At 53.5% G+C, this 25,349-nt stretch overlaps 3 protein-coding genes and 1 gene segment (V, D, J or C); 2 read left to right on the top strand and 2 right to left on the bottom strand.

Annotated features, from left to right (window-relative positions):
• Positions 1 to 8: 8 nt before the first annotated feature.
• LOC128141230 (basic proline-rich protein-like) lies at positions 9 to 831 on the top strand (the record flags this gene model as incomplete). The annotated part of the gene is given in 2 exon segments (XM_052785834.1): positions 9 to 326; positions 328 to 831. Coding segments are annotated over 2 exon segments (822 nt in total), but the record flags the coding sequence as incomplete, so codon positions are not given.
• An 11,290-nt stretch (positions 832 to 12,121) lies between these two features.
• LOC128140719 (T cell receptor alpha variable 1-1-like) lies at positions 12,122 to 14,459 on the top strand. The segment is given in 2 exon segments: positions 12,122 to 12,235; positions 13,187 to 14,459. Coding segments are annotated over 2 exon segments (543 nt in total).
• Positions 14,460 to 15,070: 611 nt separating this feature from the next.
• On the bottom strand, positions 15,071 to 15,776 carry LOC128140735 (feather keratin Cos2-3). The gene has a single exon (XM_052784939.1). The coding sequence runs from the start codon at positions 15,610 to 15,612 to the stop codon at positions 15,307 to 15,309; it is 306 nt and encodes a 101-aa protein (XP_052640899.1). The 5' UTR covers positions 15,613 to 15,776; the 3' UTR covers positions 15,071 to 15,306.
• Positions 15,777 to 24,149: 8,373 nt separating this feature from the next.
• LOC128140738 (feather keratin Cos1-1/Cos1-3/Cos2-1-like) lies at positions 24,150 to 25,020 on the bottom strand. Its single transcript, XM_052784942.1, has 2 exons — positions 24,940 to 25,020; positions 24,150 to 24,558 (listed from the first exon to the last, which is right to left on the bottom strand). The coding sequence occupies exons 1-2, from the start codon at positions 25,006 to 25,008 to the stop codon at positions 24,232 to 24,234; spliced, it is 396 nt and encodes a 131-aa protein (XP_052640902.1). The 5' UTR covers positions 25,009 to 25,020; the 3' UTR covers positions 24,150 to 24,231.
• Between the last annotated feature and the right edge of the window lie 329 nt (positions 25,021 to 25,349).

The raw sequence follows: 25,349 nt of genomic DNA, 5'->3' as shown, positions 1-25,349 counted from the left end.
TTTGGTGATCTTTGGTCTTTCCTTCTCCTTTCTCGGCAGTGGCTGTGGTCAGAGCCCAGGTGCAGCAGGAGGCGTCGGCAGAGACCACCGAGGGCACCGGCATCAGCATCAACTGCTCACACCCCAACATACAGACCGGCGACTCCATCCTCTGGTACCGCCAGCTCCCGGGCCGAGGCCCCGCATTCCTCGTGAGCACTCTTAAGGGCTCCAAAGAGCTGCCGGACCCGCCGGGGCGGCTGTCGGTGGCGGCAGACCGCCGGTCCAGCGCCCTGTGGCTCGCCCGGCCCCGGCGCGGGGACGCGGCGGTGTATTACTGCGCCCTGAGAGACACGGGGAGAGGAGCCGGGGCTGCGGCCGGGCACGAACCGCCGCGGGCGGGGCCGGGCCTGTGGGGCGGGGGCGGGGGGACAGCCCCGGGCGGGCCCGCCAGGGGGCGCTGCCGCTCCGCCCGCCGGCACCGCCTCGCCCCGCCCGGCCCCGCCCGGCCCCGCCCAGCCCCGCCCGGCCTCGGGCCCCGGGGCGGTTCCCCCGCCCGCCCCGCCCGGCACCGGCACCGGCACCCCCGCCCTCCCACCGGGACGCAGACAGACATCCCCCGCGACAGCGGGGAGGAATCGCGACCGGAGCGGTGGCGGTGGCCGGCGGTGCCCGGGAAGGAGCGATTGCAGCCGCCGGCCCCGCTGGCTCCCGGCGAGGAGCAGCGCCTTTCTGCTGTGCCCAGGGAGGCGGGCAGCAGAGATCCTCCTGCCCACGGGCAGCCCTCGGTCCTGCCGCAGGGACCGGCCACTGCTGACACGGGACATACAGGGCCTCTTCTCGGGCGTCTGACTTTCCCCGCTGGGATAGCCAAGGGAGCCCTGAGCAGGTGTTCCCCTCTGCTCTGTAACCACAGGGACTCCCCTGCGAAGCTGCTAATGCAAAACTTGACTTAGAAAAGAACGCCCAGAAGGGGTTCCACGTTTTGTTTCTTTTTCCTCTGCCCAACAGAAAACTGCTGGAGGCTGCATTTCTCGGGTGTGCATTTCTGGGATCTAGTTTGTCCCTCTGTGCACATGCCTCTTGTTATGCTAATCCTGTTTTGGAAAGCAAAGAGCTGGTCCTGGAGAGGAGAAGCTGTGGGGAAAGCTGAGAAAAGCAGCCATGATGGCAGGCCAACATATTCCGATTAATGGAGTGATGTCACCTCAGTAGGCCATGACAGTTGGCAGCGAGGCCTTCTGATGTGACAAAGAAAGTTCAAGCTTAGTGGAAGAGAGGGGAATATGTCCAACGCAGAGATGTGCCAGGGGGAATGAGAAGGAGGCAAAGAGTTTGAGGCACCTGGAGAAAAGTGTCTCTGTGAGGTACTGGAAGGTGGATGAGAAGTCCCATTCCCACCTGGATGGGGAAGAAAGCTGTGGTTTGGATCCTACCTGGAGGTTGAGTTCAGGTCTGTCCTCATCCACAGCTATACTCAAACTTCTCTGGGGGTGGATTCAGGATCTTGCAGGAAATGCAGGACATCTTGGGAGGGCAAACAAGAAATATGCTGGAATACAGGGCCACAAACTAACTCCTTCCAGAATGGCATTTCAAGTGAGCTGAGTGCTTTTTCACACCCACCTTACATCTGAAACCGCTTGCTCCTTTGTCCAATCTTTCCCTTTTCCTTCATGTTTGTAACTTCTCAGGCATCCTGAAAAGTGCATCCCGTGGCTTAACATTGCTGCAGGTGTTGCAGGGAGACACTTCAAAGACTGATCTCAACATGGGATTTTCCCCCAGAGCCTTCACTCAAGAGGCCCGATTTTCTCTGGGGACAGGAGCCTTTCAGCACCCTGAGGACGTCGCACACCTGAGGAACTTCACCAGAGGATACTGTCAGGGCATGTGGAAGGTGAGAGCTGCTGGTTCACTAAGGCTGTCAGCTCAAGCCCCTTTTTCCTTTCAAAGGGAAGAACAAGTAAAAGGGAAAGTGATAAACAAAGCACACAATGACAGCGATCCCTCAGTAAGTGATAAGGGAGACCAGAGCTCTTCAGCCGCTAATTGATGGGTCATTAGGAAACTGCAGGCGTGGCTCTGCAGTGGGTCATCCTGAGTTTATAACGATTATGGATGTTTGAGGGGGGTCCTGCAGGATTAGGCTACGCTTATTAAGGAATGCTTAGGAGAAGGGTCAGATGTGGGGGGAAAGAGAGTGCTGGAGAGGTGTAAGAAGAGGCAGAAGGGAGGAGGAAGGATAAAAGGAGGTACCTGCACCTAAGCAGGGGCTTGTCAGTGCACTTGCTGGGATGGGCCCTGTGCCTGCTCAGTAAAGCCAGAAACTGGAGGGACCGCATTGCACGTGTATGTCTGAGAGGTGAAAGGCCCAGTGACTGGAGGGACCTCAGTGTGTTTCTCCTTTTAATTTGTGAATTGAACCTGATGTGCATGGGTGTGTATTGGCATTTGGTAGGGTATTTCAAGCTGGCCTGGGCAGTGAGTTGGAGGAAAATCTGTATCTAAAGTGTGAGCCAGAGGTAGGTAAGGGAGCCCAAGGCCAGCACATGGATGATAGGCTGATATTAGCAAGACATGTTAATGTTTGCGGGATCCAGGAATGTGGGGGTGATTGTGAGAGGAGTGGGTGCTTGCATGCATCTGTTTGCTAGTGAACATCAGGCTGCCCTATCTAGAGAGAAGAAGGAGACCCAGGTGCTGGATGAGAGGGCCCAGGCTCCAGGCAGGGCTACTAGATGGGCTGAAGGCCCATGCTGATATTTGAGGGATGCAGGACTGTGGGCGTGCTTGTGACTGCAGAGGGTGAGGGGGGGTGTGTTTTCAGTAGGGAACTGTGTGTCACAGGCATACTGGGGACAGTCAAGCGAGAGTCCACTTAGATGATGAATACACTGGAACATCTCCTATATGGAGAAAGGCTGAGCGAGCTGGGGGTGTTCAGCAGAGAGAAGTCTCAGGGGAGATGTCATCAATGTGCACAAATACCTGAAGGGAGGCTGTGAAGATGGAGCCAGGCTCTTCTCCAGGGTGTCCAGTGACGGGACAAGAGGCATTTGGCACAAGCTGAAAGGAGGCTCTGTCTGAACACCAGGAAACCCTTTTTCACTGTGAGGGTGAGGGAGCACTGACACAGGATGCGCAGAGAGGTTATGGAGTCTCCAGCCGTGGAGGTTCTCAAAATCCGTCTGGACATAGTCCTTCGCAACCAGCTCTAGGTCACCCTTCCTGAGGTGGGGTTTGGGCCCAATGACCTCCAGTGGCCTCTTCCAAATATAACAATTCTGTGTTTCTCTAACACAAGACATGAGGAGGGTCTGAGAGAACTGGACTTCTTCAGCCTTCAAAAGAGAAGCTTAAGAGAGAGCTTTTGGATGCTTCTAACACTTGACTGGAGGATGAAGGGCCAGATGGAACCAAACTCTTCTTGAGCACAGTGATAGAGCAAAAGGCAAGGGGCACGTTCTGGAAGGGGGGCAACTGCTACTAGAAATTTGGAATTGTGGGTTTTTGTAATGATGAGGGTGGAGCGTGATTGTAGATAGATCCCAGTAAGAATGGTACTCCACAGAGTGTTGATTAAAATACCATTAATTGGAGATAACACCAGAAGGTAGAAGGGGATAGCATGGGTGACGTTATGCCCCTTCAGATGCTGGAAACCCTGAGTTATGGAGCATGAGGTGGAGCTCGAGTTGGGGTTTAGCACATAGTGCAAATCCTGCCCATGCTGAGACTGGCTGGCATTGTTGTCTTTTAAGTTTTCATGGGATTTTCTTAGAAATAGACCACTCCTAATTTCTACTGTTGAGCAAAAGGACATTTATAAGAAAGCATGGTTTTTCACTCTTAGATGAAGACAAGGACATGCTCATGGCAATGTTGCCAAGTTTGCCAAGTGCTATATACAGCTCAGCACAGCACAAGCCTGTGCCTACTCAGGTTAGGTTAATTTAATGATAAGGAACAGTTTGTTATCTCTGCCATGACTGGTGCGTGGGCTGGCTTTGGAGTTAATGTGGAAAGGGGGTGGGAGTAGGGGTCCCCACCTGCCCATCCGCCACCCCTTCACATGCCCTTTCAGCTCTGGGGTGCAGAGCTACCCTATCCTCACCCCTCGCAGTGCAGCAATCCAATGGGTGCCCCATGAGCTCCCTGGGAGTAGGAGGTGACCCACTGATCCCTCGTCCTGTTCCCTGCTGACCCCTCACCCTTTCCCCTAGAGCTGGAGAAGCTTGTCCTTGTCAACTGTGGGTTTGTGGCATCTAACAGCCCCAATGGAGCCAGGTTGCTCTCCCACACTGTGGGTTATCCCACCAGACTAAGACACAGCCAGAACCCCTGGGCTGCTGCACAGCAGGGTTCATCTCCTAGTTCTGGGGACTTGGAGGAGGGGCATTGTTCCCAGGCAGCTGAGGAAGGAAAGTGAAGAAGTGGCAGATACAGAGGAGACTTCTGTTTCCAGAAGAAATAGCAGTGTCCCCAGTGAGCTGAGGACCCCAGGGGAAGATGTGAAACTTAGTGGGGAAGAAACCCCTGTCCTCCCAAGTGGTCCAGCACTGGGTGTGCAGAAGAGCAGGTGATTCTAGCTGGGGAGGTGAGGACTCCACTGTGAGCTGCCCAGGAACAGCCTCTTCCCATGACTGGGGACCACAGGGACCCCCATGGTGGAAATGTTCAGAATGCCATTGGCTGAGGGAGCCACAGGTGTTGCTGCTGGAGGAGGGAGACACCCAGGAGGAGCATTTCAGGCACAGGAAGAAGAGATCACTTCTCTTTCCCGCTTCTTCCTTTGCTCCCCCAACAGAGTCGTTTCTGGCAGCTCTGTTATCTCGGGGCTGCGAGGTGGTTTTCTGACTCTCTCACTCAGCAAACAGGCAGGTTGGTCTCAGCATGCACCTCGGATATCTCGTCCTCACTGTCTTCCTGGGGCAACTGCTGGGTAAGTCCTGGCTTTCTGTAAACACATACTACTTCTTCTCCCAAGGAAACCCTTGCCAGCCTTATCAGGATCATGCAGAGAACTACACTTGACTAACAGGAAAACGCTGGGAAATACCTGCTCACATTTGTGGTTTTGCAATAGTTCTCTCAAGATGCTGCTACTGTTGGAAACAAAAATTGAACAGAAAGGAGAGAGACCTCAGAGCCCTTCTCCTGCTTTTCCCTCCCCTGCAATCCCTCTCTCTCTGCCTCTCTCTTCTGATCCACCTGCTGTCACTGTAGGAGATCTCAGCTCTCTCTGCACTCCCATATTTCTCCCTTTCCACCACAAATTAGCAGATCCTGTCAAAGCTGTGACAGGGACTTCAAAGGTCTCATCTCACTGACATTAACTGGGTGTCCCATTCTGCCTCCTGGCTGGCACTTGACTGTCATGGCTGCCAGTTTTCTCCTGGTTGCCAACACAGCCAGCGCTCCCTTTTTCAAGCTCAGCGTTGTGTGTACTCAGGGAGCTAGGAGCCCTCAGAGATGACAGGGATGGGGAAGTAGGATGAGTCTTTTTGCCACAGCTCCGTGGACCCCTCAACCTGCGGGAGGGATGCTGGTCCCAGCACATGGTGCTCAGGCATGACAGGCTGGTCCTCTGGGCAGTAGGAGAAGGAGCAGGGACAGAGCACAGCTCTCCTCAGGATCCATGCTGTGCTGAGAGCTCCAAGCTCCTGCCCAAAACTACTCTCCAGCTGGCTGTGCCCAGGCCTCAGGATTTTCCTGCAGGGCAAGGGAGAGGGAGCCTTCTCCAGCAGGGTTTTGCATGCACTCCTGGTTTGCTTCCCAGAGCTTCTCCCTGCACAGTCACTGTCACAGGTGTTCTTCCAGACACCGTGGGGCAGACTAGTGTCATCCAGTGGGTCCCAGTGAAGGAGAGAGGCTCCTTCCAAACAACCTGCACATAGCAGACCTCCAACTTTTGGTGCTTGCTCTGGTACCAACAGAGGAAAGGCCAAGCTCCCCAGCTGGTCTCGTTTCAGGCAGCAGATGGCCCCAAGTAGAGTGGCCATCTCGCCACATTGCTGAACAGCACAGGGAAATACAGCGTCCTGCAGGTAGAGGCAGTCAAGGTCTCTGGCAGTGCCTTGTACCTCTGCGCTGTGAGTGACACCCTGGTGCAGAGATCTTTGACTGTGCAACAACCCAGGGTAGGGAGGGCATCTGTCTTTCAAGGCTGAGCTTGGGGAAGGGGCTCTCAGCTCTCCCCTTGCATCACGGCTTTCTCTGTACACCCAGGGATCTGCAGGCCAAGATCCTGCTTCCCACCACAAAGAAGACAAGCTGCCTGCTGCATGGTCAGGTAGAGGCTGTGCAGGGAGACACCAGGGCTTCTTCCGCTTGGACCCAAGGGCTCGTAAAAGAGCAGCCGTGCCTAGAGAGGTTTCTGCCAAGCCTGTTGCGCAGGAGCCACCTCAGCCAGTCCGTCACATCTCTCCAAGCCAAACACTCTTCCCCTTTCAATGTCCCATAAGAAGGAGCTCATAGAGCAGAGTGGGTATGAGCTGAGATGGCCATTGAGGCAAGACCTCACCCTGGAGGAGGAGGAGAAAGAGCTTCCCTCACCTAGTTCTCAATGCAGAAGGAGGCAAGAGATGTGAATGAAGGAGAGAGGAGTTATACATGATTTCATAAGGGCCTTGCACTTGCCAAGGTCCACAGGCACCCTTTGTGGAGGTAATAGTCTTCTGACCTGACACGCTCGTCCCTTAATCCAAATGTCCCAGCTAATGATGAAGGCTGTGTTTTGATTTCCTGCAGTGCTACCTTTTCATTTTCTCATTTCTACCATGCCCATTCATTCACAGAGTGCCGGGATGATGAGCCCAAGGCTTTCCAGAGCTGAAATGCATCAGTGCAGACAGCAGATGCAGACCGTGAGCCGGAGGGTTCCTGTGCAGGCAGTTAATGTAAGGCTGTGGCACTCTGGTGGGGTGGTTTGTGTCTCTGTTTGCAGGGAGGGCCTTGGCTGCTTCCAGCCCTGCAGTCCTCAGCCCCACACCCCCAGGTTCACATCCATGAGGACATTTCACACCTTTCTCCCTCCCAACTTCCCAACCTCCTTCCCTCCCAGCTCACTCTAGCTGTATGTGGTTATCACTTTCTCAGGTGGATGGGTCGTGCTGCTGGGATTTGGCTCTCTTCCTCCTAATGCTGCCCTCAGGAGAAAGCTGGTGGCCTATTTGGCCTCCTGCCCTGTCTGCAAAGCCTCTGGGAGTCCTCAGCGGACACTAAGGGTGTGCTTGGGGCCTTATTTGAAGGTGTTGCAGCCCTTCCCTGCCAGGGTGATCCCCCGTGTTGCCTCTCCTGAGCCCACAGTTGCTTGCGTGGATGCATGTCTGCTTGCCTGTGTGGACATTTGTGCATGTGGATCCCTGCACTGAGCAGGTATTGAACCGGAGGGACTGGAGTCCTTATGTTGCTGTGCGCAGGAAAGCCAAAGAGCTGGTGAACCCTTTGGTCTTCAGCCCCTTGGACCTTTGTGTCCTGAGACTGAGCAGCCAGCAACTGGCCCTGGGGGAAAGGGATGTCTGATTCAAGGTCACACATCCCAATGCCTGCTGCTCTTCCCTGACTGGGTCAGGGCAAGACCCTCTTTCTCCCAGGGGCTGCTGGTGGTGGAAGGGAGGGCGCTGCATGAGAGGTGGAAACACTCTCTTGGAAGCTGTTTCCCTGAGGAATTCTTCCTCGAGGTGACTTCTGGCTTCTTCCTGTCAATGACCTTCTTTCTCCTATTCCAGCCAGGCTTTCTTTGTCCATGGTCATTGCTCACTGGTAGCCTGATGGTGCAAAATGGGGCTACAACAGCAGAGAGAGTTTCCTTCCCTGTCTGCAGGTGAGCCCTGAGCCCGTTTTACTTCTTCCCTCCCTGGCCCCCACACACTCTACTAGTCCATTTCTCCCCACACCCCCTTCACCTCTGCAAAGGTCTCGGGCATTGGCTTTGGACTGCAGAGAGGCGCCCGGAGGGAGGCCCTCATCCTGATCTTTCTCGTCCCCAGCAGCTCCAGGTGCTTAGCGGTCCCAGGCTAGGGATGGAGCTGCGCACACTGACTCTTGCTGGGGACTCTCCAGGTCGGCTTCCGCTTTCTCCTCCTCTGCTGACAAAGGAGTTTTAGCCTTTTCCCACCTCTCCGTCTTTTGCTCCTGTCTCCTGGGTTGGGCTGGAGGAAGGGGAGGGTCCAATTCCCAAGTGTCAGCACTCCTGCTTCTTAGCAAACAGGACTGCAAGCACTGGGGCTGTTTCTCAGAAAACATCCAGCAGGGACGGTGCAGCGGTCCGGGGCAAATGTGGGCAGTCACCGCAACTTGCACCCATAGGATGTGTGAGTCAGGCCAGAGACTGACTGCAGGTTTCAGCTGGACTCTTGTTCTCATTTAGATCTCACCCATTGACATCACAAGTGAATGGAAGGAATTGCACAGCCACGTACACACAGGTGCACGTGAAAAAGTGCTCACATCCACACACGCAGGGTGCACACACGTCCCCATCCCTAGGGTCACAGAGGTGTGTGCGATCACAAGCATGTATGTACACAAATGCACATGGTCCTTGTACACATATGGAAGTGGAAGCACACACATGTGCCTGCACAAACACAAACATTTCCTCACGTGGGAGCACACATGAAAAGACATGTGCATGCACATCCATATGTAGATGCACATACCTTAACCCTCCAGGACATGTCATCACATAAATGTTCACATGTGCTTATACGCACCTGCACCCTCACACTTGCATGTAGATATATATGCAAGTGCCGGTACGAACACAGATATAGATGTGCTCATCTGCACACAGTATGCCCACCCACATACACTCACATGCACACTCAAAACACACACTTTCTCACCTGCAAAAAATGTGCACGTACACAAACACAGGCACAGACACACACAGAAATGCACTTGTTCACACACACGTTGGCAGACACTCACTCTCACATGTGCAGTTGCAAATGCAAACACGTAGGCACAAATACGCCCACAAGAACAGACAGATGCACAGACACATGAGGAAGCACAGCCTCCCCCAACATTCTGATAACCAGGACTCCACCAGCCAGCTCTCTGCCTCTGTGCCCCTCACCTTTAGGCAAGCCCTTGAAAGCCCAGTGTTAAGAAGTTAAATCAGGCACCAGCCATCCCTGGTGGATTAATGACAGCAAAGGGCTTTTGTGGGTTGGGCAGAAGTGGTTCACCTGATTGTGTTCTCATTAGAGGAAAGAGAAAAGGTGGATTGGGGTCCAAGCTGCAGGGTCCTTTTTGGACATTCAGCCTGTTCACATGTGAGTCCATTCATGAGAGACAAAGTCAAAGCTAGAGACAATCCCTATTGCTGCAGCTCCAGGAGTTGCCCACCTAACAAGGCAAAGAAATCCCAAAGTCTGACAAGGTCCAGCCAATCCCTGGTGATCGCTGTAGGGCAGTTGTGGAGGTCTGGGACCAGTTCCATCTTCAAAGCAGGGAGAGGTGCTGCCCTGACATGCTCACACATCAGCAAAGGGTTGTGTGTCTGGGCTGAGCCAGATGGCCTGCAGCTGCAAATGCTGAGGCTGGGACTCCAGAAAGGAAGCTGGCCTGATGAAGTTGCCTTAAGATAAGTATCCTCTTTTCAAAAGCCAAACTAGTATTAATCAGCAGGTGGCATCCGGAGGAGATTTCAGACTGCCTGAGCCAAGCCCTAACATCTGTCAGTTAACCTGGCTCATTAGAGCTGATGGAGCTGCACTGCTGGAGAAGTCTGTCTCTGCATCGCCTTTTAGCACTGGAGCAGTCCCCAGAGCCACGGGCGTGGGGACAGGAGGCTGTGCCCAGCGCTGCACAGGCGCCAGGAGAAAAAGCCTTGTGCCCTGAGAGTCTCCTAGAAAGGCTGTTTTTTTCCAAGGGTCCTCACCTGGTCTGGAAGGCTCCTATGCAGGTCCCCCTCCAACCGTGACACGCCTCCCTTGGAAGGAGTTCAGCTCCTAACTATGCTCTGCAAGTGCAGCATCAGGAAGGAAGGTGCCAGCCACATGGGTTTGTTAGCAATCTTCTCAGAAAGCAGCTGCAACATTGCTTAGGCTAGTCAGCTGCTGCTGTTGTAAGGAAGAAATTTTTTACGATAATGGTGGTGAGGCACTGGAATGGGTTGCCCAGAGAAGTTGTGGATTCCCGTCATTGGAAGTGTTCGTGGTCAGGCTGGACGGGGCTCTGAGCAACCGGATCGAGTGAGAGATGTCCCCGCCATGGCGGGGGGTCGGCCTAGATGGTCTTTCAAGGTCCCTTCCAACCCAACCCATTCTAGGAGTCTCTGACAGCCCGAGCCATGCCCGCCAGGGGGGGCTGCTGCTCTGCTCGCCGGGGCCACCTTGCCCCACCCAGCCCCTCCGGGCCACGGGCCCCGGGGCGCTTCCCCTGCCGCCAGGCATTGTCGTCAGCATCAGCACTGCCACCGGCATCGAGCATCGCCATCGCAATCGGCATCCAGCTTCTTCCGAGCTTCTCCATCGTTTCCCACCACGGGATCTCTTCCGGTCCTCGGAAGCCATCCCGCAGAGGCAGGAGTTTGAGCCCAACACAGACACGAGACAATGACGTAGAGGTGACCGAAACCCTCAGGCTTTCTCCATAGGTCCCAGACCATGAGGCTGTTGTAGAGGATTTGGCTCCACACCAAATGCAGAGCTTTTTGGGGTGCAGGTGAAGTCCCAGAGATGGGATGAAAGCTTGGGCGTGCCTAGGGTCCGAGACACAAAGGGGGCTCAAGGGGTGCCAAGGTCATGTCTCAGAGGCAGTCAGAAAGAGAAGTGCTATGTTTCCCAAAGGGGTCGAAGGTCTGAGGTTTGCTGAAGCTGAAAGCCGTCCACTGACCAGAAAGATTTCTGTACAGCTGGTCCCCAGGGAAGCCCGCATGGCTCTAGTAGCTCACTCAGCTGTTCAAGGTCCATGCTCCCGGGCTGCAGAAGCAGAGGGGAAAACCTGGTTTCTGCAACGGCAGAGGCCCCTGTCCTGAACTGGCAAAGGACGCCTTCTCCAGGCATTCCTTGGATGGGCTTCCAACAGGCCAGGTTGCATGCTAGCCTCAGTGGTGGTGTCTGGGAGCCCAGGGCAGCACAAGCAGCTGTGCCCTTGTAGGAAATCAGACCAACTGCACTCTGAGATGTCTTTTTAAAAGGGTAGCCAGCCAGGGAAGTGATCCTTCTCCTCTGTCACTCCTGAGACCATGCCTGGGGTCTTCTTATTTCTCACTCTGTTTTGACCCTGAAAATTCTCAAGTACTGGAATGCACTGTTCACAGATATTGTACAGGCTCTGGCCTTGGAAATTTTCCAGGCATGACAGGCACAGCCCTGAGCAGCCTGATCTAATGAGACCTGCTCTGAGCAGGGACTTGGAGTGGGTGATCTGCAGAGGACCTATCCAACCTAAATTGTGCTATGGTAAGAGTAAAAATAGTGTGGCTACAAGGATTTGTTAAAGGCTACAAGGAAGGAGAGGTCAAATGCAGATCCTACTTGTTTTGAGGAAACCGAGAATGGAAGGGTTATGGTCAAGTGAAAGGACTGTTTAGTTGCATTTGAGTGGTTTGTTTTTTTTTTTCCCCCAACAAGCTTTTCAGAAGCTGATTTATGAGATTTATGAGATGGGATGGGCAGTGTGGCTAGAAACGTCCTTTATCGGTTCCTGAGATATCTTCTCCTGAATAGAGGGAGAAAGTCCACAGTGCCTGGAGGGGCTGAGTGGGACAGTTGGTGTCTGCAGGGTTTGGGGTTGTTGACCATTGTGTTTGTGAGAGCTGCAGCCTTGGGGTGTGCTGAGAGGAGCTTGGGGCACCATACAGGAGCCAGGAGAGGCCAACTCAACCGTGGTCTTGAGGTTGGTGAAACAAGAGGCACGAGGCATGAAGGAAAGAGAGACTCCCAAGACATTGCAGAGGAGGATGTGTCAGAGAGCTTGGTCACCAGGTGCATGTCTATCCCCCTTTAACCCCTCACCTTGGAAAAGCAAAGGCGTTGTCTGCAGGAGCAACACGTGTCCCTGCTGGAGGAGGGAGGACCACAGCACGGGCAATTCAAGCATGCTAAGGAGAAGCATTTTGTCTTCCCTGTTTCATTCTTTGTTGCCCTCGCCGAGTCATTTCCGGCAGCTGTGCTCTCTCAGGGCTCTTGGTGGGGACGTGTGGCTTTTTTGAGTCTCTCTCACACATGCAGGAGGATTGGTCTCAGCATGCACCTCGGGTATCTCATCCTCGCTGCTTTCCTGAGGCAACCACTAGGTAAGCACTGGCTTTGACTGGAGGCTTGATTCCTCTTCCCCCCAGGAGACCCTCACCCCCTCAACAGTTCTCTGCAGGGAGCTGCTCTTGAATTATGGGCAAATGTTGGGAAACATCAGATCACACGGGTGGATTTGCACCTGCTTTCTCAAGATGCAGATACCGATGGAAAAGAAAAATGAGACCAAGAGGAAGCACCTCCTCTGCTGATCATCTTAGACCCCTGCCCTTCCTTGTCTCTTGCCAACCATCCACCTCTCTCTGCCTCTCTCTGCTGATCTGTCTGGGCCCAGCGTTTCACAGACATATGACTGCAGAAGCTCTTTGCTCTCTCAGCAGTACCTATTTTCTGACGCACAGCACTTCTGAAAGATGATGCAGGGACATGAAAGCTCTCTCATCCCACTCTCATTCTTAGGGTGTGCCAGTATCTCTCCTGGCTGGCACATGTCATGCAGCATGCCCTGGCTATCCATTGCTCCTGTGTGATTGCAATGCCAGGGCTTCCTTTTCCCTCCCCGCTCTTGACCTTGGAGCCTTTTGAGAGCACAGGGAATGGGGAGCAGGATGAAACTTCTCACAGGAGTTCCCGGGTCCCTCACCCTGCTGCAGGTGTCCTGGAGCCAGCACAGGAAGGCCAGGCACTACAGGCTCTTCCCTGGAGCCTCCAGGCAGTAGGAGAGTGAGGATGGAAGACCTGGGTGAAAGCACAGCTCTCTCTGGGGGTATCCCTGTGGGAGGTTATTGGCATTACTGTGCTATGGGATCCACGCTGAGCTGAGGTCTCAGACCTCCTGCCCAAAGACACTCACCACCTTGCTGTTCCCACCCATGGGGGTCTTGCTGCAGAGCAGGACACAGGGAACTTTCTCCTCTGGCACTTTGCATCCCCTCTTGTTTTGCATCTTGGAGCCTTTCCCTGCACAGCCGCTGACCCTTGCTTTCTTCCAGGCACCATGGGGCAGACCACCGTCACCCAGCAAGAAGGACAAGTCACAGTCAAGGAGAGAGACACCTTCCAGACCACCTGCACCTACCAGGTCACTAACTTTTATGGATTGTTCTGGTACCAGCAGAGGAAAGGCCAAGCCCCACAGCTTATCTCATATCAGGCAGCAGCTGGCCCCAGGCGGAGTGGCCGTCTCACCACGTTGCTGAACACCACAGGGAGAAACAGCCTTCTCCAGCTGGAGGAAGTCGAGGTCTCTGACGCTGCCTTGTACCTCTGTGCTGTGCAAGACACGCTGGTGCAGGAAGCTTCTTTGGCTGTGCAAGAAGCCAGGGGAGAGAGGGCATTGGTTTGTGTGAGGCTGAGCTTGGGGGAAGGGGCCCTCAGCTCTCCCCTGGCAGTGTTGCTTGCCCTGTACACCCAGAGCTCTGCAGGTCAAAATCCTCTTCCAGGAGAGGACAGTGTCAGTGGCTTGAGAGGAAGAAGAAGGTGGTGAACGAGTCTCAGGTTCCCTCGTTTTCACCGTGGGTTATGTGGTTATCCTGCCCATGGCTTTGGAGAAGTGATGGGCAATGTAGGAGGTTGGGACCGCTTCTGCAATGGTTCCCTGCTGCTCTTAACTTTCTGGTTTTGTCTACTGCACATTGCTGCTTCAGGTATTCCTGCAAGCCTGTTCCTTAGAGTACCTGCTCCGGGATGTGTCCCTCAGAGGTCAGAGTTCAAAGTAAGACGAAAAATGTAAATAACATGCCACAGGACAATGCTCCTTCCAGGAATTACATGCTTACAACAATTTTGGAAAATACTCAGAACTACTCTGTGGCTCCTCCAGTTGCTGCATGCCTATGTGCTGTGATCCAGAGGACCTGCTGTCCCCCAGTGCACTGTGCCGGTCCTTGGAGGCCTCCTCATGCCCTGCCTCGTGGGCTTTCCCCAGCCCTGCCTCATTTCTTCTGCAGTGGGACCAGGCTGTACAACTCTGTACAAGAGCACAATGGGGGAAGAGACCTCCAGGCAGAGGTGGGCAACAGGCCCTGCCAGGAGAAGAGCCAGCTTTGAGGAAAGCTCCTTCATGCTCGGCAGAAGGCCAGGCACCACAGAGCAGCCATGGGGGCTTGGGCACTGGCTGCTGTCCTTGGGCTCCCTGTCTGGTGGGAGCTGGGGCTGTGTGAGAAGCATGAGGCCCCTGGTGTGTGGCCTGGCCAGGCTGATTTCAACATCAGCCTGTGAGTCACCTTAGCCCTGCACACCTGTGTAACTGCTGGGCTGTGCAGGGCACTGTTTGGGGGGTGGAGGGTGTAGAGGGTGTGTAGGTAGCATTCCCTTCTGCACAGGTTTGTCAGCTGTTGACCTCTCAGAGCCTCCAGCACCACGGGGCTCCTCACTGGGGGATAGCAGTGGTTGGGCTCCCCATCTGCAGGACCTGCTCTGAGGCCAAGGGGCCATACCTGAGCAGAGATGCCAGAATGCAGGGCCTGATCTCCACTGGCTGTGGAGCAGCTGAGTATGTCTTCCTCGGCTTCAAGAGGCAGTGACTGCAAGGGACCCATTGCCCTGTCTCCCACCCTCCCCTTCCTCTGCAAATGATGAAAAGTTCCCTTGCGTCCTCACCTTCTCCCCCCACAACCAAAGGCAATGCCTTTCGTCCTTGGCACCACGAGACAATGTCCACCAAGAAAAGGATTACGTGGAGGCAGAGGCTGTGATGCGGAAAACTTTAATGACTCTGAAGAGGGAAGGGAGTTCAATTCTAGAGGAGGCTGCCGGTGCAGGGAGAGCAATAGCAGCTGCTGAAAGTCTGCGCCCATTGCCCATGGTGGAGATCCTGCAGGACATCCATTTGCTTGCACCGCAGAGAGAGCGGGATCAGCAGATGCCCCAGGTTGGGTCTGGGGATCTTACGGCCCAGAAGAACAAAAGAAGGCAAGAAAGAGATCGGAGGTAGTGGAAGGCAGGGGATTTAGACTTTGGCCATGTTTTCAGAGGGCCTCCGCTGCCCTCCTTTGGAAGGGCAGCACTGGATGTTCAGCCTCTCTGAAATGAATGGCCGGGAGCTCTGTCCTCAGTTCAGCATCCGCTGCTGGTTTTGGGGTGGTCCTTGCCCGGGCTGTCACCAGGGGCTTTAGCAGGGGGGGCACCTTCTGCCACAGTAGCGGCTGGTGATGCAGGAGAGGTCACAGCACCCGGAGTTGATGGGGACTCCGTCACAGCTGAGGATGCTGCCAACAGCAGCGGAGGTGGAGGAGCCCACAACGGTGTTCTGCGGGAAGGAGCTGAGGATGGGGCCAGGCAGGGTCACCACCACGGGGGAGGGCTGGATGACAACGGTGGAGTTCTGGCACTGCCTGACGCAGGGCTCATTGCAGCTGTTGGCCAGTGGAGTCGGGCCACAGGGCTGGCAGGGCTGGCACTGGTTGTAGCAGGACATCTCTCAGGTCCAGAAGTTTACCTGGGAGAGAGGGCACAGAGGAATCACAGCACTGGTACATGCGAGAAGCCGTCTGCCATGAGTCCATCAGCAAAGTCAAAGGCACCTGCTGAGCTGGGAGGTAGAAGCTGGGCAGTGAGGCAAAAGGGTTTCTCAGCCTTATCCAGACACGGTACTGCAAAGTGTCACCAGGCCCAAAGAGGCTGCTGACTATCTCTTAAAAGAAGAGCCTCCTCAGCCAAGTCCCAGACACTCTCTGAGTGAGACCTTCACCTTTCTTCCCCCTCCCATGACAAGCAGCACCATGACCCAGCATAGGACTGAGGAGCATGCATCTGCATGAGCAGAAAATAACATGAGGAAATGCCTTCAGACTCACCTGGTTCCCAAGGAGAAGGACGTGAGAGAGGTGGATGAGAGAGCAAGGAGCTGGGCTGGCTTTATGGTGGCCCTGACCTGCCCCAGGCCCAGCGGGAGCTTCTACGGAAGTGACAATTTTCTAAGGTGCTCATGATGAACGGAAAACATCCCAGCTAATGACATGGGCTGGGTGGTTGTTTTCCCCGATGACACCTCTTCATTTCCTGGCTTATGCCGTACCCATTCCCTCATGGAGGCTTCTTCTGAGTGCTGGGATTGAGAGGCCCCAGGATTTCCAGGACAGGAACGCAACGTTGCTGGCAGAAGACTCAGTTCAGGTACTGGATGGGTGCAGTGCAGGCAAATGATGTTGGCCTGGGGCACGCTGGTGGGGTTGCCTGTGGCCACGTTGACAGGAATGGCCCAGCTGCTCCCAGCCCTGCAATCCTTGACTGGTCACCCAAGGGCTTCCCTGTGTGAGGACGTGCCGTGTCTTTCTTTTTCCCTCCCTCCCTCCTCCCCAACTTGCTCCAATGTTCACTTGTGGTCAGCTTCCCAGGCAGGTGGGCTGCGCTGCTGGGTTTCAATCCTCTTCCTCCTAAACCTGCCCTCCGGAGAAATTTGTTGACCTCTTTTGGCATCTTACTGGCAGGGGATTACAGGGATCACAAGGGCCCTTAATGCAAACTGTTTTTCTGAGCATGCTGGGCCAGTGAACACATCTTCCACAAGGGTAGAAGATGACCACCTGGAAGGCACTTCTCGCTTACTGCAGCCCCCCACAGGGCAAGAGGCGGTTGAACACAACAAGGTTGTTTCCCTGCAGAGGCTGCCTGCTGCACTCTCAGGTCCTGAAGGAGCATTTGAGAGTCCATTTTGGTCCCCACTCAGAAATGCAGCAGGAGTTGAAGGAGGCAGAAGTTCGCCCCATGGCTTCCATGGAGCATGTCAGGCACTCACCATAACCCTAACCCTAACCTCTGGCCGAGGCTCCAGAGATCTGGAGCCAGACCGATATATTGATTTACATCAGACTTCACTCACTACATGAAGCTTATGACACATTTGTTCGGGGTGTAGAGCAAGTTTTTCATCATTTGCACCAGCTATTTGAACCTGGTGGTTATGCTCATCTCCATCTTGAAGCGGTCAGCAGGCATGACTCTATATTCTCCTGCTGTGACTTTAAACACTGTGAACATTGTGACATTTTTAGGCTGGGTCAGAACTCTCCAACCAAGTAAAAGAGAACCGTGTTTTGGTCAGACTTTCCACCTGGCTGTCATTATTGTAAAAGCCTTTGGGCGTGGGGTACCCAAAACCTGCAGCCTATCCCCCATTCCAAAATTAGAGACAAAAAGCGGTGCTATTTCTTTGATCTAAATAGCAGCAACAATTATCTCTGTTTTGCGGGGAGTGACATGGCACTTAGAGCCACAAGGGACCTGAGAGGTAGAGAATTGTTATGCAGAACAAAAGAGCTACAAGCCAAACTGGGGTGGTCTGTGCGGAGGAAAGTCATGCTGAATGACATCCCCTTGCTTGAGGGCATGTTAACATACGCACCATCCTCCTGTCAGAGGGGAAAAAGGATTGGGGGAGTTTTAAACCAGGCGACAACCTCAGATATTCCAAGACCTCCTTTTACATCTTTATTATGGTGTGAAGGGTGTCAGGAAGGTGTTTGGAGTGAGAAACTCTTGTCAGCTTTATCATACATTGTATAACCATGGCCATAGCTATAAATACCGTTGATGGCACTGCCTTCTCGTGACTGTGCATTTGACCTGGGGACAATGAAAAGGTGCCCCAGTTGCTGGCTGTTGTGCAGGTCTGGAGAACGCTTACAGAGGCGCAAAGCCACAGCTGTTAAAAAGACGTTGATTGTTTGGCTATGATTTTCTGTGAGAAGTTTAAGGCTGAGGCAGAAGAAGAGCACGAACGTAAAGTTGGAAGTGCGGGGTGTGCTATAAACAGATCTGTAATGTAAACCCGCACCAGTGTTTCACACCCGTGAACAAAAATCCAGAAGAAGGGCGGGGCTATATTATCTATGACAGGGAGTGTGTGCAGGAAATGGGATACATGACCTGAACTCCATTTTTTCCTGTGGAGATAGCACTGGATGCATGTACCTATGTGTAGTTTGCTGGAGTATTCCCTGACCTGATCCTCTTCCACCAAGGGTACATCTTTCTCTTGTTCCAGACTTTCCCACTGGTCTCAGGGACCTGGGATTCTGAAGGCTGGTCTTGCTAGTAAAGATTGAGGCAAAGGCGGCGTTCAGCACCTCAGCTTTTTCCACGTCACCTGTGTCCTTACAGAAGCCTAGTTGCCATTGACATCCGTGGCCAGATTCAGTTCCAGTTGGGCTTTGACTTTGCTAATCTCATCCTTGCATGCTTAGGCAGTGACCCTTAATTCCTCCTAGGTTACCTGTCCTTGCTTCCACCTCCTGTATGCTTCCGTCTTGTGTTTTGGTTTTGCCAGGATCAACTTGTTCATGCACGCTGGCCTCCAGGCATGCTTGCCTGACTTCCTCCTCATTGGGATGGTCTGCTCTCGAGCTTGGAGGAGGTGATCCTTGAATATTAACCAGCTTTCCGGGGACCCTCTGGCTTCCAGGGCCTTATATTAGGGGACGTGTCCAAGCAGCTCTTTAAAGAGCCAGAAGTCTGCTCCCCTGAAGTCCAAGGCTGTGAGTTTGCTTTTTACTCTCCTCCCCTCCCCTCAGGATCCTGAACTCCAGCCTTTCGTGGTCAATGCAGCCCCGGCTGCCCTTGAGCTTCACATCCCTAACAAGCCCTTCCTGCTTGGTGCATAGGAGGTCCAGCAGACCTCATTGGTCTCACTGGATCCTCTATCACTTGGGTGACGAAGGTGTCTGGGGAGGTCCCTGCTGACTGGCAGGTGGCCAATATTATTGCGATTTACAAGAAGGGCATGGGGGAAGGCCCAGGAAACTGCAGACCTATTAGTCTAACCTCAGTCCCTGGAAAAGTTGTGGAGAAGATCGTGCTGAGTGCTATTGAAAGGCTTTTTAAAGAACAATGCGCTCATCTGGAACAGTCAACATGGGTCCATAAAGGGAAAGTCCTGTTTAACTACTTTGATATCCTGCTATGAGAAGGTCACCTGCCTCATGGATGAAGGGAAGGTGGTGGATGGAGTTCTTCTGCCTTTCAGTAAGGCTTTCGATAGTGTCCCTCGCAGCATCCTTCTGGACAAGTTGTCCAACTGTGGGATGAGCAGGTACACGGTGTGCTGAGTGAAGAACTGGCTGAAAGGCAGGGCTCAAAGGGTTGTAGTGAATGAGGCTACATCTGGCTGGCGACCGGTCACCAGAGGTGTTCCTCAGGGCTCGCTTCTAGGGCCAGTTCTCTTCAGTATTTTTATCAGTGGTCTGGATGCAGGAGTTGAATGCACCATTAGCAATTTTGCCGACAATACCAAAGTGGGAGGTGCCGTTGACTCTCTTGAGGGAGAAGAGGCCTTGCAGAGGGATCTAGATAGATTGCAGCATTGGACAATCATTAATGGCATGCAATTTAACAAGTCCAAACGCCGGATTCTGCACCTAGGGTGGAGTAATGCCAGGCACAAGTATAAACTGGGAGAGGAGTGGCTGAAGAGCAGCCCTGCAGAAAGGCATTTGGGGGTGCTGGTTGGCAGCAGGCTCAATATGAGTCAGCAGTGTGCCCTGGCAGCCAAGGGGACAAACCGCATCCCGGGGTGCATGGAACACAGTACAAGCAGCTGGGCAAGAGAGGTGATCATCCCACTGTATTTAGCGTTGGTGTGGCCTCCTCATGAGTACTGCGTGTAGTTCTGGGCCCCAGAATTGAAAAAGGATGTGAAGGTACCTGAATGTGTCCAGAGGAGGGCAACAAAGCCGGTGAAAGGGCTGGAAGGTGTGTCCTGTGAGGAGTGGCTAAGGACTTTGGGTTTGTCTAGTTTGGAGGAAATGAGGGTGAGGGGCAACCTCATTGCTCTCTACAGCTTCCTGAGGAGGGGAAGTGGAGAGGGAGGTGCTGATCTCTTCTCCCTGGCATCCAGTGATAGGACACGTGGCAACGATTCCAAGCTGCTCCAGGGGAGGTTCTAACTTGACATTAGGAAGCATTTCTTTACTGAGAGAATGGTCAGACACTGGAACAGGCTTCCTAGAGAGGTGGTCAACGCCCCAAGCCTGTCAGTGTTTAAGAGGCATTTGGACAATGCCCTTAATAACATGCTTTAACTTTTGTTCAGCCTTGAAGTGGTCAGGCAGTTGGACAAGATGACCGTTGTAGGTCCCTTCTAACTGTAATAGTCTAGTCTAGTCTAGTCTATTCCTTTCTATTCTATTCTTTTCTATTCTATCCTTCACCTTGCTCAGAGGTGGCACTTGCCTTAACACTAGGTGGAGACACTGCCTGCTTCTCCACTGCAGTTGGGGTCTGGGGCTCATCAAGCTGCCAGAGAAAATCCTGTCTATCTCCCTGTCACCTGCTCTGATGCTGTGCAGTCAGCTTACTTGCACCTGCTTGCTGACTGACGAATGCTGACCACTTGCTGTCTGTTACGCCTGAGCATATTCTGTGTTGTTACAGTTCTGGCAACTGCAGTATCAGGGAGCGCTCTGGAAATATGCTTTTATCAAGTTTGTGGAGAACTTAAGTTTTGCTCTTCTACTGATTGACAGGGCTTTTGGTAAAGCAGGGAGGGACTGTGTGGAAAAAAGTGTATCTGGTGCCTGCAAATGAACTGGAGCTGCTATGGGTGCTGCCATGACCCAAGGAAGACGTGAGGGCTGATACAGTCTCCTCTTTGGCTGCTGAAATGAGGAACATCCTCCAGAAACCCGGTTTTCATGGCCTATGAGAAAGCTAAGGGTTCTATGGCCACTCTTCAAAAGTACTAGTCCCACGAGAAGCAGAGCGATCAGAAAAGGGGGAAAATAACTCCTGCTTTTCCAGAAGAAATCAAGACAGAGGTGGAAAAGCCCCTGGAGACTCCTGAGGATGCCAGCCCTGTTGTTCAGGAAGTGCCTGATAATATGCATCCATGGTATTGGAAGAATGCACAAGTGCTCCTAGGTACAGTAGGGCAGCAGAAGCATCTATCTTCTTGGGAAAACCAGGGAGGTTTTGTATACAAAGGAGATGGCATTAAGAGGTCCAGCCTGCTTGATTTAGTCCAATGTGTCCTTCCGACTTGTGGCCCATCTGAGAAGACCTAAGGGCTGGAATGTTTTTACGAAAGCCATGGCTGCGATGAATGTACCATCTTCTGTCATGGGTCATACAACACCTGGGGTCTCTGGGAAGAGCTAAAAGTGACTGAGGAGGCCCTAGAAGCACCACGCACACCACCCAGGAAGAGGAAGTTCCCTAAAACCCAGTGGCGCACCTTGTGAAGTTTACTGTTGAAACCAAAATATTCATAGAACCATGGAATTATAGCATGGTTTTCTTTGGACGGGACCTTTAAAAGGTCATGTAGTCCAACCCTCTCTGCCATGGGGGGTTTAAATTCATAAAATCTTTAAACTTTGCTCTCTGTGGTGTCCATTTAAAAAACATGTTGGTTTGGGTTGGGCTGAGCTTCAAGAGCACGCACTCAGCCTTGCAGCTGGGTTATAAGTTTTATTTGCAGAATCCAGTTATGAAAATTCCTGCAAAAGGTTCTGGTCTGGGTCTTCTGAAACATATTTTGAGTAGCTGTGGCCAGGAGGAAAGCTTCATCTTCCTAGTTTACAAAACGCATCGGTATCTGATCATTTTGTACTAGATTGTTAGAATACAATTTTGAAATCTGTTCAAAAGGCAATCCCTTGTTATGGTGATGTAGGAAAAAGACACAGTGGTATCCACAGGCCATGGAGAGGGGATGCTGCAGTTGCTTCCTCTGCAAAGCACTGTCCATAGCATTGTCTTTTAAAAAGGCCATGATGCCTTCAGGAAAGAGAGCACTCTTTGGAGGGTAAGCACATGAGTCAAAAAACTCTGTGTGGTTCTGATGTGCCAAGAAAAGTGCTAGCCGGTGCTCTCCAGGCTGGTTATGAGGATGTGTATTCACCCCCATGCTTGGTTAAACACCTGGAAATGTTTCCCTTGTGTAGGGCTCTGCTGAGAAAAAACAAAAGAGCTTGGTCCACCTCAGACTTCTGTCTGAGACAGGAGATAATTCTACCCCCAAAGTATCTACCGATTACTGCCATAATTTAGGCAACAGATGTGTAGGAGGTCTCAGTCCCAGGGTCAGAGCTGGTGCTGGGGCTCAGACCAAGGCCAGACTCAAGAGAGGACAAGGTGAAGGCTCCCCCCAGCGACTGCCGTGGACTAGCTAGGAGCCTGGCCAGGCCAGGAGGATAACAGTAGCCCAAGCCAGACACAGGCACAGATAGGGCAGAGCTGGGGCAGGCCTGCGCTAGGCCAGAGCTCTCATAGAGACCGTGGGCCAGGAACCGAGCCAGAGCTGGGACCCATGGTTGCACTGGGTCTAGGTAGGCTTGGTCCTGATGCTCATTTTCCCTGTGTTACCACCTGACTCAGCACTGCCTCCCACAGAACCCGGCCTGGGGAGAGCTGCCCCCAGTCCTCACCCCACGTAGGAATCACTCTGTCCCCTATCCTGGTCCTGTGGTGTTGGTGGTGTGTGAGGTCTGTGCGAGGGCAAACCCCCACACCACAGGGTCCCAGAGTCTGCAGCTGTGGGAAGGCATTCGCCTGTGTGTAGGGAGCAGTGGTGCTGCACAGAGCACAAGGGCCACTTCAGCCTCAGGGCTCTGGGAATTCGGTGCCTGGGGGAAGGCACTCCAACATGTGTCCTACGGTTGCACTGGTGCATGCCCCGTGCCATTCAGGGACAGGTCACCGATCCTGTTGATTGCAGAATCAGGTCCCACTGTCACTGCTATGTCTTCACAGAGCTGGGTATATCTCCTCTCACATGGCACTTTTCCGGACCAGAGTTGGGTTGTGGCACTTGTGAGGCTGTAGAGCTCCTGGGCCTGAAGAAAGCTGCTCCTTGCTGGGGGAACACAAGGCACCAAAGAGCATCCGTGTGTGGTTGGCCACCAGTCACTGTCCTGGGCCTGCCTTCACCCAAGGGGGTGGTTGGGTCACAGGGACAGGGGACTCAAGTGTGTGACCTGCTGTAGCTGATACCAATACTAACTTGTGAACACCTCAGCCCTACACATGTAGGCAAGAGGTGGGCCATGCCAGACGCTGTGCTGAAGGGTGATAGGGCTGCACGGGGAAGCCGTCCCTGCTGCCCATGCCCAGGCGTGCTGGCCATGGCCCCTAGATTGGCTGATGGAGAGAAGGAGCAGGCAGAGTAGGGACTGTGGGCCATCCCCAAGGCTATTTACCCCTTCCCAATTCCTGCCATCCTTTGGCAATATTGTCTTCTGAGCCTCCTTGCCCAGCACAGCTCCAGCCAAAGCAAGAGGAGCTCTCTTCCCCAAGAGCTTGTGGGACTGCTGACCTCCTCGGGGACTCCCACATGCCCACAGTTCCTCTCTGGAGAACAGCAGTTGTCAGGATTCCTGTTCACATGACATGCTCCAGGGCCAAGGGAATATTTCTGAGCAGGGTCACAGCAAGGCAATGCGTGATGGCCATTGGCTGTGGAGTAACTAGGGTTGTCTCCCTCAGCTTCAAGAGGCATTGCCTGAAAGAGGACTCGCTGCAGTGTGTCCCACCCTCCAATGCCTCTAGGAGTGATGAATGGTCCTCCTGTGCCCCCACCTAATTCCCCTCCAAAGCAATGGCTTTGTCCCTCAGAGTCAGTATGCAGATGGAAAGACCACCTAAGGGACACAGGCAGCATTGCAGCAATTTTTTAATGACTAAAGAGGGAAATGAGGTCACTCCGAGGGGAGGCCCCCAGTGCAGGAAGGCGCAGGAGCAGCCAAGAATCTGTTCCCCTTTTTTCCTGTGGCAGAGTTGCCACCGGCCATCTGTTGACCTGCCTGGCAAAAGGGAGACAGCCTAGCAGTTCACTCCAGGCTGGTTTCTGGGGTCCCCAGAGCAGGCTTTGAGGGGAGCACAAGACAACAAAGAAAAGAGAGAAAAAGGGTGAGTGGAAGAGAGGAAAGGTAGACATTGGCCATGTTTTCAGAGAGCCCAGGCTGGTCCCTTCCATGCTGCCCTTGCAGGGCAAGCCAGTGGTGGCCAGCTAGTCTGAAAACAACAGCATGAATTTTGATCCTCTGTCCAGCAGCATCTTCTGGGTTCCTAGAGTCCTTATCGGAGGCCATTGCCAGCATCTTTAGCAGGGGGGGCACCTTCTGCCACAGTAGCGGCTGGTGATGCAGGAGAGGTCACAGCACCCAGAGTTGATTGGCACTCCGTCACAGCTGAGGATGCTGCCAACAGCAGCAGAGGTGGAGGAGCCCACAACAGTGTTCTGCGGGAAGGAGCTGAGGATGGGGCCGGGCAGGGTCACCACCACAGGGGAGGGCTCGATGATGACAGTGGAGTTCTGGCACTGCCTGACACAGGGCTCGTTGCAGCTGTTGGCCAGCGGGGTCGGGCCGCAGGGCTGGCAGGGCTGGCACTGATCACAGCAGGACATGACTTGGGGCTGGAGGTGAACCTGGGAGAGAGGGCAGGGAGGAAGCAAAACATGGGGAGGCGTGAGGAGCATTCTGTCACCACACCACGAGGGAGCCAAAGAATATGCAGGGCCAGGAGGTGGAGGCTGTGCAGGGATGCCTGAGGGCTTCTTGGCCTCATCCTGCCAGGGCCCAGAAAGAGCAACCAGGTGTTATGTGGCTACTGCCTAGCCCCTGAGTCCAGAAGACACATGAGTACAGTCTCAGCCTCCCTCCGTGTCTAACCTTCTCCCCACTTCCCTCTCCCATGACAAGCAGCCCCATGATGTGGCATAGAACCAAGCTGGTGTCAGCTGAGAGGCCCATTGAGGTGAGACCTGCCTTTAGAGAAAGCAGAGAAGCAGAAGGGCTTTGAGACTCACCTGACTCCCAAGGAGATGGAGGCAAGAGAAGTGGATGAGAGAGTGAGGAGCTGGGCTGGCTTTTATCATGGACCTTTACTGCCCTAGGCTGCCAGAGGCATCCCTTGTAGAGGTGATTATTTTCTGACAAGCTCATCTTGAATGCAGAACATCTCACCTAATGCTATGGGCTGTGTTTTGGCTCCCTGAATTGCTGCTGTTTCATTTCCTGCTTTATGCCAGGCACATTCCCCAGTGAAGGCATCTTTTGTGTGACAGGATGAGAGGCCCAAGCATTTCCGGAGCAAAACACGTCAGCGTGGGCAGAGGACTCAGCTCACATGGTGGAGGAGTCCAGTAAAGGACACTCAAGATACAGACTAAACAGCTGGCTTAGACAACACCCATACACACACACACGTCCAGACCTC

The sequence above is a fragment of the Harpia harpyja genome, chromosome 4 (genome assembly GCF_026419915.1).
Source record: "Harpia harpyja isolate bHarHar1 chromosome 4, bHarHar1 primary haplotype, whole genome shotgun sequence".
Lineage (NCBI taxonomy): Eukaryota > Metazoa > Chordata > Aves > Accipitriformes > Accipitridae > Harpia > Harpia harpyja.
This window is presented reverse-complemented; position numbering and strand designations above follow the sequence as displayed.

What these genes read in the sequence shown, in the direction of transcription:
- LOC128140735 (XM_052784939.1), bottom strand. Translation starts at nt 15,612, where the DNA reads ATGTCCTGCTACAACCAGTGCCAGCCCTGCCAGCCCTGTGGCCCGACT.
- LOC128140738 (XM_052784942.1), bottom strand. Translation starts at nt 25,008, where the DNA reads ATGATAAAAGCCAGCCCAGCTCCTCACTCTCTCATCCACTTCTCTTGC. An exon ending in TCCATCTCCTTGGGAGTCAG is followed by an intron (nt 24,559 to 24,939) that starts GTGAGTCTCAAA and finishes CCTCTCTCCCAG; the next exon opens with GTTCACCTCCAGCCCCAAGT.